We start from the raw sequence: 16,319 nt of genomic DNA, 5'->3' as shown, positions 1-16,319 counted from the left end.
AGAGGGAAGTTGAAAGATGACAGAAAAACTTTCCATAAAGAGAAATGAATAGCAGCTGGTTGGTCAAACCCATCAGAAAAAGTTTAAGGAAGGTGGATGGGGTTGGCTCTATTTATTGTTCTTTACAGTAACTATGAACAGATTAAATTCTCCTGTTAGAAGCAGAGACTCCCAGGCTGGATTAAAAACAAACAACCATAGCAGGACATACTCATAATCTTAGCTACTTGAAAGGTGGAGGCAGAAGAGCTGAAATTTTAGGCAATTTAATAAGACTACCTCAAAAACAAAAGCTTTTTTTTTAAGGGCTGGAGATGTAGGTGGTTGGTAGAGTGCTGGCCTAGCATACCCAGAGCCCTGGGTTCAATCCTCAGAACTTCAGATAAATAAATGACAAATTAATAAACAAAATTAAAATAATGATATATCCCATTTAAAGAAATAACGCACCATCTGCTCGTGTGCATGTGCACACACACAGCATCATAAATGCTGATTCAGCTTACACATTTATTACAAAGCCAAATGCAATCTCCAGTAGGGGTTCTACCTTACCATAAGCCTTAGATGTAAAAACTGGTGGGGCTTAGCCTGGGGAGGATCTTGGGCAACATGAACATTTAAGAGAAATCTGGGGGATATGTTACAAAATCCCCCTCCCATTGCTCACCAATGAGTTTTCTTTGGTCCCCAGGCAGATCTGGAGGAAGAGAGAATCCGGCAGAAAATAGCTGAAAGGACCTCAGAGGAAACCATACGCATTTACTCCCTGAGGCTGTTCTTGAACTGCATTGTGCTCGCTGTGCTAGCGGCGTGCTTTTATGCAATCTACCTAGCCACTACCTTCTCACAGGAACACATGAAAAAGGTAAGAGTTCCATGAGAGTCGGTTGACCTTGCGCTCTGGTGTGGTGGCACATACATATACATGTACATATATACACATATACATATTGTCTAAATCGGTCTAGTGACTGTCAGTCATCACGCATTAGATACCCAAATACCATAAATACCATCCAACTTGTGGCTTTGCCGTCCGTTCATATACTGTGGCTGTCTTCTGTATGGTACAAGATGGTTCACTGCCGTATCCACATGCTAGCCAAAGGGAAAGTGGTGGGGCTCATCTTTAAGGATGAAATACGGAGTTTGATTTAAAACTTCTGCTCTATTGCCTCCGCTAGAATTTAGTTTAGTTGTAACTGGCTTCCAGGAAGGCTCAGAAACTTAGTTTTCATCTTGGATAGCTCTACACATGGCTGAGTGATCTGCTACTATGAAGGAAGGACAGAATGGCTGTCACAAATCAATCATTAGAACATTCTCGGAAGTAACTTGATGGACTGTTCATACAGCATAGACAGAATTCTGTATACTTCACTAATATGTCCAGTAGCATTCATTATTCCTCCAGCATGGCACTAGGTCTCTGCATGTGTGCATCGAAGGAAGGGTCCAAGCATCTAAAGCTTATGTTTCCCAGCCACAATGGATGATAAATATGCTTCCCGTATCTGCTCAGCATGCACAGTTGAGTTCTTTTCAGTTCAAGTCTTTGCTGCCACCATCCCACTTACCCTGACTAGTGCTTTCTATTATCTTTCCAGGAAATTGACAAGATGGTTTTTGGGGAGAACCTCTTGATATTGTACCTCCCATCCATTGTGATCACACTGGCCAATTTCATTACCCCAATCATCTTTGCCAGGATCATCCACTATGAGGATTACTCGCCAGGCTTTGAGATCCGCCTGACAATTCTTAGGTAATGCCTAACTGCGTGCATGCTGGGTAGACCATTGCTTGTTCATGGCAGACATTGCTAATCGGTTGTGGCATATTTTCCAGATATGCTAAGAATCATCCTTCCTTTTGATGAGCCCCATGAATAAATTATCATCTGCACATGCAGTGAAGGGCCTTAGACTTCAGTCTCCTGTCAGTATTATACTTTTGATTCTGTATTAATGGAAAGCATAGGGTGGGGCCTTAGAAGAACATACTGTTCTAAACACGTTAGAATTGACAATATTAGGCAGAGTCCCGAGAGTTCACCCCAGTAAGTAAAGATGGCTGAGTGCATACTGTGCTTGAATAGGATTTCTTTTTCTACTGCTCAAATATCTGAGACTAAGCTTTTTTATTTTTTGTTTTTTTGTTTTTGAGACTGTCTTAGGGTTTCTGTTGCTGCAATGAAAACACCATGACCAAAAAGCAAGTTGGGGAGGAAAGGGTTTATTTGGCTTATCCTTCCATATCATTGTTCATCATTAAAGGAAGTCAAGACAGGAACCCAAGCAGGCTGAGAACCTGGAGGCAGGAGCTGATGCAGAGGCCATGGAGGAATGCTACTTACTGACTTGGTCTACATGGCCTGCTCAGCCTGCTTTCTTATAGAACCCAGGACCACCAGCCCATGGGTGATACCACTCACAGTGGGCTGGGCCCTCCCCCATCAATCACTAAATAAGAAAATGCCCTACAGGCTTGTCTACAGCCCAATCTTATAGGGGTTTTCTTTTTCTTTTTTCTTTCTTTTCTTTCTTTTTTTTTTTTTTTTAAAGAGCTGAGGACCAATCCCAGGGCCTTGCACTTGCTAGGAAAGAGCTCTACCACTGAGCTAAATCCCCAACCTCATTATAGAGTTTTTTTAATTGAGGCTCCCTCCTCTCTGATGACTCTTACCTTGTGTCAAGCTGACATAAAACTAGCCAGGACAGAGACAGTCTCAGTATGTTTAAGAAGGCTAAGGAATTTGTCTTTTATCCTGGAGAGCCTTTTATGTGGCTGAGTGAACTGCTGTTGAGAAAGACAATGGCTGTTGGGAATCTTTGTGATGTCCTCTATGGCCTCAACTCTAGATCCTTCAGCCTCAGCCCACTAAGTGCTGGGATTTACAGTCCTGAGCCACCACTCCAGACTGTATTTATATCTTTTTTAAGGCAAGCAAACAAGAAAACCTTTGCATTTTGTAATATGGGGTGGAAGGGGTAGGATTTTATTATTAGCACTTATCTGGACAAAAAAGTGCATTTCATTGTGATTTTTTCACACATGTATATAATATGTTTCAATCCTATTGACTTCCTCCATATTCTGTGCCTCCTTTCACTTATGTGGTACCCTCCCAGTCATTGTAGGATTTTTAAGCTTTTCCATTCAGTGGTTCCATTCATACTTGACCTTTGGCCCACCTTATTTCATGCATTCTTCTTGTTTACGCTGGGTTATATTAAGGAGCTCTCAGGTGGCATATCATTTCACCCATAAACACTTCAGTGTCTCCAAGTCACCAGGACTTGGTTTAACAAAACCTTACCACATATTCCAAAATAGAGCCAGTCTCCATGATGGAGGGGCTGGTGGCTTGTTCATATTAGGATCCACACAGGTCAACATGCTGAGTTTGATTACTGAATTAGTCTCTCTCTCTCTGTCTCTCTCTCCCTCTCCCTTCTTTCCTCCCTCCCTCCCTTCCCTCCACTTCTCCTCCGCCTCTTCCTCTCTGAATCAGGGTCTCACTATGTGGCTCAGGCTGACCTTGAACTCATCTTCTGTGTACCGTCATGCCTTGCTTTTTCCTGCCTTAGAACTGCAGGAGAGATGGCTCAGCGGTTAGGAGCTCTTGCAGAAGAACTGAGTTTAGGTCCTAGCACCCACATCAGGTGGCTTCTAACAGCCTGTAACCTCAGTTCTAGGGGATTCAATGTCCCCTTCTGGCCTCCATGGGCACCTGCATGCCTGTGCACATGTCCACACACAAACTCATACATGTGCATTAATGTATTAATAATAGTATTTTAAAACTTGTAATATATATATGTATGAGATATATATACCATACATATATAAATATTATATTATACCATACATATATAAATATTATATATATACCATTTGATCCATTTAAAGTGTGCAGTTCATTGGCCTTATGTCACTTCCCTGCCATCCACTTCCGCAGCAGAAACTGCCGAGGCTCAGGTTTGCAAGGATGGTGCCGTGTTCCTCAGCGTCTGGTCCACAGGAAGGCCAGCCCTGATGCCTTCTCTTCTCCTCCCCTCTTTCCCACAGGTGCGTCTTTATGCGGCTGGCCACCATCTGTGTGCTGGTGTTCACGCTGGGCTCCAAGATCACATCCTGTGGTGACAGCACGTGTGAACTCTGTGGCTATAACCAGAAACTCTACCCGGTGAGCCATGGCCTTGACTCCCAGCGTCAAAGCAGGTCTGGCCCCATGCCGGGCATGGTCAAGGGCTTGGATACTGAAGTCTGTGCAGGAGCGTAGGGGCAGCAGGGTGTGGAGATGATTGAGAGCACAGAAGGCTGGCTTCCTGGACTGGACGTGGGTACTTTATTATGTCTCCATGTCTTGATTTTAGTGCTGGGAGACACAGGTGGGACAGGAGATGTACAAGCTGATGATCTTCGACTTCATCATCATCCTGGCTGTGACACTGTTTGTGGATTTCCCCAGGAAGTAAGTGTGGAAGTCCCTGCCACCCCCACTCCATGACTTGGAAGCTCCCAACCCTGATGTTCTCCACAAGTGCTGGGTGACTTCACAGTCAACCAAGGAACCACTGACATCTAGTGACTTTCAAATGGCTCTAGGCTGTTGACACCATGGCAGCATTAGCCACTACATCTTTAGGTGGTACCACCTCCCACAAGGTCCCACAAGGCCTCCTCGTGTTGAATTCCTGTACTTGATGCAGCCAAGGCCCTACCAGGGCATTCACACTAGGTGTAGTTTCTGGATCTGGATTCACACCAGCTTCTTGCTGATCATGTGACTATGGACAAGTTATTTCTCTCAGTAACAAGACACTGAATTTCTCACCTGAGACAGGGACGGGATGATAGCAGGGCCACCTCACAGCCTTTCCCTGAGAATAAGCAAGATAGCTGTCTTAGTTAGGGTTTCTATTGCTGTAAAGAGACACCATGACCACAGCATCTCTTACAAAGGAAAACATTTAGTTGGGGGGCCTCTCTTACAATTTCAGAGGGTCAGTCCATTATCGTTATGGCAAGACATGGTGCTTGAGAAGGAGCTAAAAGTTCTTCATCTTGGTCCACAGGCAGCAGGAGTCTGTGACACTAGGCATAGCTTGAGCATAGGAGACCTCAAAGCCCACCCCCAGTGAAACATTTCTTCCAACAAGGCCACACCCAGTCCAACAAGGCCACACCCAGTCCAACAAGGCCACACCTACTCCAACAAGGCCACACCCACTCCAACAAGGCCACACCTGCTCCAACAAGGCCACACCTCCTAATAGTGCCACTCCCTGTGGGGACCATTTTTTCACACCACCACAATTACACAGATCCAAACAGGGAGAATACTCTGTGGCATAGAGTTCAACAGAATGTGACCCTCACCACTGTGACCCACACCACTGTGACTCACCTCTGTGACCCTCCTCACCACTGTGACCCTCCTCACCTCTGTGACCCTCCTCACCACTGTGACCCTCCTCACCACTGTGACCCACACCACTGTGACTCACCACTGTGACCCTCCTCACCACTGTGACTCACCACTGTGACCCACACCTCTGTGACCCTCACCACTGTGACCCTCCTCACCACTGTGACTCACCACTGTGACCCTCCTCACCATTGTCGTCATTGTTCTTCCGGGAGTCTTAAGGGACTCTCGTCTGCTCTCCACACAGTCAAGGCACCCGGGTGTGACCATGCAGGCCTGTCATTCCAGCACTCGGGAGGTTGAGGCAGGAGCATTATGAGTTCCAGACCAGCCTGGGCAACTTGAGCAGATAATTCAGATGTGGAATTATCCAGAAGTCCAGTGAGCCCTAAAGTTAGATATTAGGAAAGGAAGTGTAGGGGCCAGCAGGATGTCTCAGAGAGTAGGCACTGGTCACCCACCTGAGGTTGCTCACTGGGACCCACATTGTGGAAAGGGAGAATTGACTCCCACAAGTTGTCCTCTGACCTCTACACATGTGCTATTGCACATCTGTGCTCCCGGGTACATGCATACATATGAACATACATAAACAACATTTCTTTTTGATCAAAAGGAAACACTGGGCCGAGGAAATGATTCATTCGGTCAGTAAAGCACTTGCCATACAAACCTGAGGACCTGAATTCACATCTCCAGCCCCTGTGTAAAAGCCTGGAGTGACAGCTTGTGCCTGTAATCCCGGCATTGGAGAGTTGGAGCTGGGAGGATCCCTGGGCTCAGTGGCCAGCCACTTCAGTGACCTTCAGCCCAATCAGTGAGCTGTGGGCTCAGTGAGAGACCCTGCCTCAAAACATAAGGTGGAATGTGACTGAGGGAGACATCTGATGCCAGTCTCTGGCCTCTGCAGGCACATTCTCACACCCACATGCACAAACATGCATACACTCACACACACACACACACACACACACACACTTGAACTTGCTATGTCAAGGATGTCGGTTGGTGGTGGATACGGTTCTCTTGCCTTAGGGGCACTCGTAGACTCAGGTAAGAGTGTGTCTAGTTTGTTTCCAGGCTCCTGGTGAACTACTGTGCCTCCTCGAAGCTGATCCAGTGCTGGGGGCAGCAGGAGTTCGCTATCCCAGACAACGTCCTGGGCATCGTGTACGGACAGACCATCTGCTGGATCGGAGCCTTCTTCTCCCCGCTCCTCCCCGCAGTCGCCACCTTGAAATTCATTATCATCTTTTATGTGAAAGAGGTGAGGAAAGCAGATGGGGCTCACACCCTGCACCCCTCTTCCTGTCGGTGTGATATTGCAGTGCTGTGGACAGGAGCCCAGTGCCTGCAGCATGCCAGGCTGGGGGTGCAGCACTGAGCTGTGTCCCCAGCCCCATCTGAGGCACTGACATGTTTGAAGGCCCTCGAGCATATCGTAATTACATGTCCTTCCAACCCAGGGCCTCCTGCGATGTCGCTTCCTTAATACGTGTTTACTCTAGGAAAAGGCTTTCAGTAACTTTTCACCTCTTTTTGCTGTATGTTTCTGACTAGCCTCAAATCCCCGATCTTCCTGCCTCGACCTCCCAAGGGCTGGGCTTATAGGTCGTTTTTGTTTGGTTTGGTTTGACAACTTTCTAAGCACATGTAAGAATTGCTTTGTTCCTGTGACGTAAATGTAGTTTTTATAGAGGACTGACTGGCTGAGCTGAGTCTCAGCTAGGAATCAAACAGCAGTGGTATATTTCAGTGACATGTAGCCAAGAGTTTGTTGATTTCTGTTTTGTGATTTGGGAGTCCGTGCATAGCTTTTCGGGGCTTGGTGACTGGCACAGCTCATGTCCCCACACATTGTGGCAGGACCAGATGCTACAGGGGTTAGGTGGCCCTGCACGTGACTGGCTTGCCTGGACTTACTAGTTTGTTCATTATTAATAAAGCAAGCCACACTCATTATTTTCAAATGAAGATGGAGATTTTTTAAAGATTTCTCTCTCTCTCTCTCTCTCTCTCTCTCTCTCTCTCTCTCTCTCTCTCTCTCTCTCTCTGTCTCTCTGTCTCTGTCTCTCTGTCTCTCTGTCTCTGTCTCTCTCTCTCTGTGGGGGTGGTGGTGGAGGGCAGAGGTGTCCTCAGATGAGTTACAGGAAATCGTGAGCTGTGTGGTGTGGGTGCTGGGAACTAACTCAGGTCCTCTGTAAGATTAACACATGCTCTTAGCTACTGAGCCATCTCCCCAACCCCCATTCTCATTAAACAATAAAACAAGCATATAAATAGTAATTACCACCCTTCTCCTGCCGCATGCTTTGTTAATAAGCCCAAGATTTATTTTTAATTAGTTCATTTCTTTTAAAGTGCTGGCACTTGAACCCAGAACTTTGAACATGATAGGCAAGTACCATGCCATTCACCTACATACCCACCCCGTTTAAAATTTTTTGATTGCCTATCAATTAAAATATGGAAATAGTAGTGTTCCTAATGATGATGGTGACATCAGCGGATAATAATACTGTTAGCTGGTGCCCCTCAGTGCCCGCACTGCCTACCGGTGGTGCTTGCCTCCAGCCTGGAACAGCCACTAATGTCTTATGAAGGAGAATGCTGAGACTCAGAGGGTGAACTGGCCCAAGGTCACACAGTGTGAGCATGTTCCCGAGTGTGAGGGTCAGGTGTGGCTTGCTGCCACTGAGTATGGCTGCCCACCCTGTGAGTGGGCCCTTGCATTGGGCGAGGCTTTATTCTGGCTGCCGTGGCCTTTGGCCTGTGTTCTCATGACTTCATTTGGAAACATCGGTTACCTGATGTCACCAGAGGAGACAGGATTGTGGACCCATTCACGGGGAAATACTGGTTGGCTAGTGAGTTCCCGTGTGCGGTGTAGTGAAGGGCATGTGGGTGGAATGGGTCACTGGCCTCTTGTGGGACACAGGCTCCAGGCCCGGCCTGCTGGCTGAGTATGCCCTAGAACTAAGCTCACAAGTTGTTCCGGTTCCTGTGGAATTCAGACAAGTTTCATGTCCTACCCAGAAATGCAGGTGGTTTGTTTGTTTGTCTTATTGGAAATAGTATGCCTTTATTTTTCTTTCTTTCTTTTCTACTTGATATTCAAGTCTTTTTCCCTTGGTGTAAATATTTGTTTCTAACACATAGGAAAGATTATGTGCTTATTAAATGTTCAAGCAAAATATCTCCTTAGTTGTCATAGATCATTGTAGATCCATTTATTTATATTTAAGTCCCTGTGAATAATAAAATAATAAAACTTTAATAAGTTTATACTATACAGGGCCTTGAAATTTAACATTTTCCATCCACTGTATGGTATGTAACAGGTATATCACTCTTTTTTATTTTCCATTTTTTCTGAGACAGGGTTTCTCTGTGTAGCTTTGCGCCTTTCCTGGAACTCACTCTGTAGCCTAGGCTGGCATCGAACTCACAGAGATCCACCTGCCTCTGCCTCCCAAGTGCTGGGATTAAAGGTGTACGCCACCACCACCTGGCTGGTATCTCATCCTTTTAAAGTGCTGTGTGCATTCTGTCTCACAGATCACTTTAAGGAGTCCCCACGGTTAGCTTCTAACATTCCTCCTAGATTATTTCCTCTTCAGCAGTTGGAGCGTCACTGTGTTTTGGTCCATTCTTCCTATTATGTCATCAACATGAATTTCCGCTGCCGGAATCTGTGCTGAGCATCCTTTTTGATCTGTGGGATACTGTCCCTGGCAGGGTAGACAGTCCTCAGTTGCACTGTACTGTGGGACTCCACTGCTCAGGACTCTTATTTTTTTCTCCTTTCTCTTTTGTTCCACAGTTGAGTCTTCTTTACACCTGCAGACCCTCCCCAAGGCAGTTCAGAGCATCCAATTCTAACTTCTTCTTCCTGCTGGTGTTGCTGATTGGGCTGTGCTTAGCAATAATACCGCTAACAATCAGCATGTCTCGGTAAGTAGTTCTTCATTTTCTAAACTGCTCCTCTCTTTTGTGACTTGCATCTCAAGAACTCATGGGCTTTTCTAGAGCCCACAGACATGACTGCTGGCTTCTCCTGACCTACCTTTTTTTTTTATTTTCCTTTGTTTTGATTGGTCTTGCTACTTTTAAACCCCAGTGCTGGGGAACAGTCGGTGACGGCTTGGGGGATGGAGACAGGCAGCTCCCAGGACTCACTGACCAGCCAGACTGGTCAAAAGGGCAAGCCCCAGGTCCAGTGTTCACCAAGAAGCCCTGCTTTAAAAAAGGAAGACACTGATGTTGACCTCTGCCTCCAGGCACAGAGAGGCACATGCATGCACATGCATTTGTACACACACACACACACACACAAAGAGGAAACATTGCTATTTTATTCCTGCCAATTTCACATTTCTCAGCTGTCACAGCACAGTCTTCGCAGGTTTATTTTGAAGCAGCGGTCTTTCCCACTTGCCCCACTGTGTTCGGCTGTCCAGTCTTTGTAGTCGTCTTTGATTCTTTAAGGACTCCAGGCCGTTTTCTCTGTCTTTGGATTAAGAGACTGGGGAGTACGTATTTGTCTAATATGTTCATTCTGTGACATCAAGCTTCCATTTCTGCCTTGAATGACGTGCAAACTGAAAGTTAGACCTAGAGAGCTGATGTTATCTCAGGGTCAGCTTTTTCAGACACAATACTGCAGGAACTTCTGGACTTGGAAGTTGGCTGTAGGCTATTGTGTATAAATATGCTGGCCATGCATTGGCAGGCCTCTCAGCCTGGGCTGCATTCCCTGCCTGTCTGTCCTCACAGCATCCCTTCCTCGAAAGCCTGCGGGCCATTCACCAACTTCAACACCACCTGGGAGGTTATCCCCCTGACTGTGAGCACCTTCCCTAGCTCCCTTCAGACCCTGATCCATGGCGTCACCTCGGAAGCCTTTGCAGTGCCTTTCTTCATGATCATCTGGTAAGTGACCGTCATTCCAGACCAGTATGTCTCCTCTCACTTGGGTAACAGAGGATGTGTGTCAGAATGGTTTTTGTTACTGTGACAGAATACCAAGAGAATCGATTTAGAAGGAGGAGAGCTTCATCCTGGCTTGGGGTTTCAGACACTCCATTCCATGGTAACTTGGCCCTGTTGCCTCTGGCCCTGTAGTAGCCTAGTAGAGCATGGTTGGTGAAAGGAAAAGTATCAGCTCAGGACCTCCAAGACCAGGTTCTCAGTACAAAGGAGATTTATTTGTCCCAGAGCCACAAAGGGCAGGGAATAAGAGACAAAAACAGGAGGTAGAGGACAGGGAGAAGGGGAAGGGAACAAGGGAGAGGGGGACAAAGGACAGCCCCTGTATAGAGAGGAGACAGACGTGGCCCATAGGAAAGTGGCAGTTTATAAAGGAAAAACCCCATGTTAGGATGAGTGTTTAATTTTAACTGGGCATGTTGATTAACCAAAGGAGGCTTTTTTTTTTTTTTTTTTTTTTTTCAAGACAGGGTTTCTCTGTGTAGCTTTGCGCCTTTCCTGGGACTCACTTGGTAGTCCAGGCTGGCCTCGAACTCACAGAGATCCACCTGGCTCTGCCTCCCGAGTGCTGGGATTAAAGGCGTGCGCCACCACCGCCCGGCTCAAAGGAGGCTTTTGATGGCTGGACTTCAACACTTTGATAACTGGACCTTGTGTGGTCAGTCTCAGGAGGAGGAAGTGGCCAACTAAGAGAATAGACCTTGGTGGCTGCTTTAGGAATGTAATCTAAATGGTTTTTAGCAAGGCAGAGGGAATGGGAGAGAGGGGCAGGGCCTGCCAGAGGCACGCCCATCATGCTCGGGCTGGCCAGCGTCCCTTCAGTGGGAGCACGTGGTACAGGTGTTCACCTCATGTCCACTGGGAAGCAAAGAAAGAGGAAAGGACCTGGGTTTCGATATCCCCTTCAAGGACACACCCCACACCCCAGTGACCTACCTTCCTCTTGCTAGACCTCATCTCCTAATAGTACCACCTGCTGGGAGCCACAGTTTTAGCACATGGGCCTTTGGGAATACCCCAGAGTGTCACACGCAAGGCTTGACAAGTCACTGAACTTCTCTGAGCCTCACTTTTCCATTTTAAAATGACATAATAACACTTGCTTTTTCAGGGGAATGTTGACTAGACTCAAAGTTTACACACATAAGGCCTGAGCCCCATGTGCTTGCTTATAAAAACAGAAGACAAGGCCTATTTCTGACATCACTGGTGGTTTGCCGAAATCTCACACTCTATGGGGAAAAGAACCCCACAAAACAATGGATCAGTGGGTGACAGAAAACTCTGGAAAGTAGCTTGTGCTTGACCCCTGCTTCTGCCATGTCTAAGCCACAATTAACTGAAACTGACTGCACCTTCCACACCTTAACTTACAAATCACTCTTATCCTATGATATGATTAGTGGGGGCGGGGGGGGGGAGGGGGAGGAATCTTATTCCTCGCTGAGATTAATAAAATGACTTAGAGATGCTAAGCTAGCTGACCTGGACGCCGAGAAGCTGTACACACTGAACTATCAGCAATGGGTTAATAATTCGCCCAATGCCCCCTGGTGGTGGACATCTGCTCTGCCTTTGCTGTCTTTGGAGGCCTGTGGCTTGAAGAGACTTGGAGAATCTCTACATGTCCTGGTTATTTGGTCCTCATTTTATCAGCCCTGTCTGGGAAATTAGGCAGGACTGAGGTGAGATCGGCTTCTCCATGAACTGGGGGCTTGCCCTCTGTCCCACCATAACTTGACCCCATCTGAGACTGCAGACAGGAAGCTGTTAGTGGCTTTTTGTCCTAACTTTGTTGTCGCCGAGTTTTCCTGTATCCATCTCATAGATGAGGATACTAAGGTCAGAGTGCCTGCCAAGTGAGCGTCCCCAGCCAGTTACTAATAACTGACTTTCTGGACTTTTCCTCTTGTCACTTTGTCATTCCACACATCAGGGGAGGAGCATCTATAAATGAAAATTAGCCTAGAGAGTTAAAGACTTCTAAGTCAGACTCTCCTGGTTCCAGCTGTTTCTTCCATCTCTTTGGGAGATGTGCAGGCTTGGCTGCTTAGCTCTTTTTTCTAGCTAAAGAAAACATAATCCAGAGGAAATAGACTGTGTTGGTTTTTAGCGGCCCTGCAGGTGTCACAACCCCCGGATGAGTGTCGGGTGGTTTTTAACGGCCTGCAGTCCTGGGGTGCTTTCTGTTGACCTGCAGATGGTGCACCCTCCCAGTGATTAAGGGCAGTCTTCAGTGACGCAGGCTCCCTTACGACCCCGTCTGTCTGTCTTGCAGCCTTGTCATGTTCTACTTCATCGCACTGGCTGGAGCACACAAGCGGGTGGTGGTCCAGCTCCGAGAGCAGCTGTTCCTGGTAAGGAAGCACAGACCCAGAGGGTCACCGCCAGGGATATGAAACCAGGACTCCGGGCACGATGGCACAGGCCTGGAATCCTAGCACTCAGGAGGCCGGGGCAGGAAGGTTGCAAGCTCCACATATGCCTGGTCCACGCAGTGAGTTCTGCACCAGCGAGACCTTGTTTCAAAGAAAGAAAGGAGAAACAAAACAACCCTCTCTCATTTCATTCACTCACTCAGTTCATCCGGTACCACACCAGAAAGACGGAAGCATTGAAGCGTTAGAGAAGCGATGGATTTGGAATGGAGAGAGAGAGTTCAGGGTGTAGAGTGCTGCTGCACATGCGTGAGGACCCAAGTTCAATCCCTGGGAAAGGCAGGCATCATGGGTGCATTTGTAGTCCCAGCGCTGAGGGAGCAAAGTCAGGTGGATAGCTAGGCTGACTGGCTGGGAAGCCTAACCTACAGGCAAGTTGCTGGTCTAATTAAGAAACTTTGTCTTAAAAAATGGTGGATAGGGGGCTGGAGAGATGGCTCAGAGGTTAAGAGCACTGGCTGCTCTTCCAGAGGTCCTGAGTTCAATTCCCAGCAACCACATGGTGGCTCACAACCATCTGTAATGAGATCTGATGCCCTCTTCTGGCCTGCAGTCATGCAGGCAGAACACTGTATACATAATAAATAAATCTTAAAAAAAAAAAAAAAATGGTGGACAGGGAACTGTAAAGAGGGCTCAGTGGTTAAGAGCATGTGTTGCTCTGGTAGCTTCCAATCATCCATAACCCCAGTTCCAGGGAATCTGACACCTTCTTTTGACACTGCAGACACCGGGCATGCACATGGTACACATACATACATTCAGGCAAAATACTGGTGCATATAAAATAGACAAATCTAGAAATAATTTAAAAACAAGTATCACCGCCAACTCCCCAACCCCACTTGAGAAATGGTACCCGAGGTTCACTTGTGGCTGCCACATGAATATCCACATACATGCACACATGTTCCCCCACCTCCACATGGACATATACACTTCTGTTAGGGCACATACACACAATAAAATAAAGTCTGAAAACTAATTTCTGTGAAGATCATAAAAGCTAGGTTTGTGGAGTAACGGAGGAGCCAAGGCTACGGCAGCCAGCGGCTGTGGAAGGCCTGCTGAAGGAGGTGACATCAGGGGTGAGATGGGATGATGGCAGTAGCAGGTTATTAGAGGTCCTTATGGGCTGGAAGGACCCAGTGTGGGAATAAGCCAGGCACTCTGGGGAGACCAGAGCATGGGTGTGTGTGACTGGAGGGCTATGAACGATGGGTGGGGGGCAAGATGATTCTTTGACATTAGCCAGAGGTCACGACATTGCCTGGCAGATCTTAGAGGAGGTTTGGGTTTTGAGTATTTGGATTCAACTGTCTGCCTATCTGAGACTGGGTCTGTGTAGCCCAGGCTGGTCCCAAACTCAGTATGTAGTCAGGGATGACCTTGCACTTGTGATCTTCCTACATCACCTCCTAAGGGTTGGGGTTACAGGCATGGACCACCACACCCAATTTATGCAATGCTGGGGGTAGAACCCAGGCCTGTATGCATGCCAGGCACTCAGCTCCCATGTACATTTATTTCTAGAAGATCTCCAACTATCATGTGGACAAGGGGCTGTGGTGGGGACCCCAGTAAGGGAGACAGGTCAGACTGGAAGTCATGGTGGTAACCCAATGGCCAGATCCCTTACCTTGAGTCTGAATAGAGACTCACTAGATAGAAATAGTTTCGTACATTTCTAAACCTATGAGATGAACTTTGAACCTGTTTCCTTTTGTAGGAGAGTCGTGACAAGCGTTATCTCATCCAGAAACTAACAGAAGCTCAAAGGGATGTGCGGAGCCAGCCGGTTTGAGCATGAAGACACTGCCTGCAACTTCTCAGCATGTGACTCTGACGATGACCCTACAAGTCCACCTGGGTTTGAGTGGAAATGTTAAAACATATTTTTCTAGACTTTAAGGCTTTAAGCAACCTAGCCAAGTGGGCTGACACCTGGAGAGCTGTGGCTCAGATGGCCACCCAGGCTGACACCTGGAGAGCTGTGACTCAGACGGCCACCCAGGCTGGCACCTGGAGAGCCACAGCTGAGGATTTCACCCAAACACTAACTTCTCAAGCAGCTCAGGCTTTGTAATCGAACAGAGAGAGACTTTTATTTATTTTGTTTTTGTTTAGACTTTTGTATTTTTTAAAGGTTTGTATGTGTTGTTTTTTTCAAAGTAAAACTGAGTTCCCCTGTCTCCGAAGCTGGGTGGTTTCTTTGGAAGCCTTTCCAGGCTGAGTGAGTGCCCTCTCAAATGTCAGTGGTGACTTAAAATTAAACCTGGCTTCTTTTTTCAAACCAACATGCATCTTCAGGTGCTAAAGGCTGGGAACAGCTGATCAGAATGTGGAGAGACCATCATGGTAGCCTCTGCCACGTGCCCGGACCACACTTGAATTTCCGCCCATATCAGTGTCAGCCCTCGAGCAGGGCACTGGGGCAGGTTGGAGCCCCGCTTCTCGACTCTCCAAGCCTTTTCTGCAGCCTTATTCACTCCTCAAGGGAAAGTGATCCTAGCTGACTGGTTAGTCCCAACCTTCTGTTTCCACCTGCTCTGAGATTTGGTGACAGAATTGGAGAAGGGTAAAACCTTGCAAGGTGGATGGACAGTTCCTCTCTGTTTTCCAAATGTCTCTTCCTTGCATGGAGCTCTTCATTCCTGAAGGACCCCACATGTTTCAGAGCCAGGCTACAATGTGCTGTTTGGCATTGAAGCTGTGGCTGAGACTCAGGGGTTATATGTGTGATTGCAGATGTAGATCCATGGCCTAGCCTGTTCATAAGAACAGCCCATAATACAAACACAGGTTGCGTTCTGATTACTTAAATACACGTTCCAAAGGGCTAGGTTTTGTTTGCCTGCACTTAAAACTTTGCATGTGTGTACCTTTGTTTTTATAAAACATTACAAAAACGGAGTATCTCTTAAGATCTCCACTATAGTAAAAACCATATTTAATAAATACCTCATCACATGCTTTCCCAACGCTGACCCTTTTAATAGTGTCTAATTCAATCTGCTTCCACTTTAAAGTCTGTCAGAGTGCTGCAAGCCCTGTGACAGATACTTTGAGTCTTCTACTGTTTTTTACTGCCTCCTAACCTTTTCTGACATTTAAAATTAGGTTCATGTTTTAGAAAGCTGCCAAGAAGGATTTCCCTCCTCCAACCACTGCCTTGTTTCTCAAAAATGATTGGCTTCTTGCTCTGGAAGCAAAGCAAACTTGTCATGGCTAACACATCTGTGTGTGTATAAAGGGTTCCCCACTCTGTGTGTGTGTGTGTGTGTGTGTGTGTGTGTGTGTGTGTGTGTGTGTGTGTGTGTGTATAGATGGAACTCATCCTCAAGCCCAACACAATCATTTCTTTGATCTTCCATGAAGTGGTATTAACACAGGACATTTTTGTGCCTGTGAGAATGTGTTATTTCCTAACCTTTTCTTGTATTTGAAGATCTATA

General features: G+C 46.8%; 1 protein-coding gene across 4 annotated transcripts in view; it reads left to right on the top strand.

The window, feature by feature from the left end:
* Positions 1–15,062, top strand: part of Tmc7 (transmembrane channel like 7) — a 48,638-nt gene extending 33,576 nt beyond the window's left edge. For 2 of the 4 annotated variants that reach the window (XM_006985689.4, XM_042282424.2), the window contains exons 8-16: positions 695–868; positions 1,611–1,768; positions 4,075–4,192; positions 4,383–4,480; positions 6,518–6,704; positions 9,261–9,391; positions 10,214–10,369; positions 12,705–12,783; positions 14,594–15,062. In XM_006985689.4, coding sequence (XP_006985751.1) covers positions 695–868; positions 1,611–1,768; positions 4,075–4,192; positions 4,383–4,480; positions 6,518–6,704; positions 9,261–9,391; positions 10,214–10,369; positions 12,705–12,783; positions 14,594–14,668 — 1,176 coding nt within the window. In that variant the 3' untranslated portion in view covers positions 14,669–15,062. The remainder of the gene's footprint in view (positions 1–694; positions 869–1,610; positions 1,769–4,074; positions 4,193–4,382; positions 4,481–6,517; positions 6,705–9,260; positions 9,392–10,213; positions 10,370–12,704; positions 12,784–14,593) is intronic. The other 2 variants (XM_076550859.1, XM_076550855.1) reach the window with 1 other exon arrangement.
* Positions 15,063–16,319: the final 1,257 nt, after the last annotated feature.

The sequence above is a fragment of the Peromyscus maniculatus genome, chromosome 1 (assembly GCF_049852395.1).
Source record: "Peromyscus maniculatus bairdii isolate BWxNUB_F1_BW_parent chromosome 1, HU_Pman_BW_mat_3.1, whole genome shotgun sequence".
NCBI lineage: Eukaryota > Metazoa > Chordata > Mammalia > Rodentia > Cricetidae > Peromyscus > Peromyscus maniculatus.
This window is presented reverse-complemented; position numbering and strand designations above follow the sequence as displayed.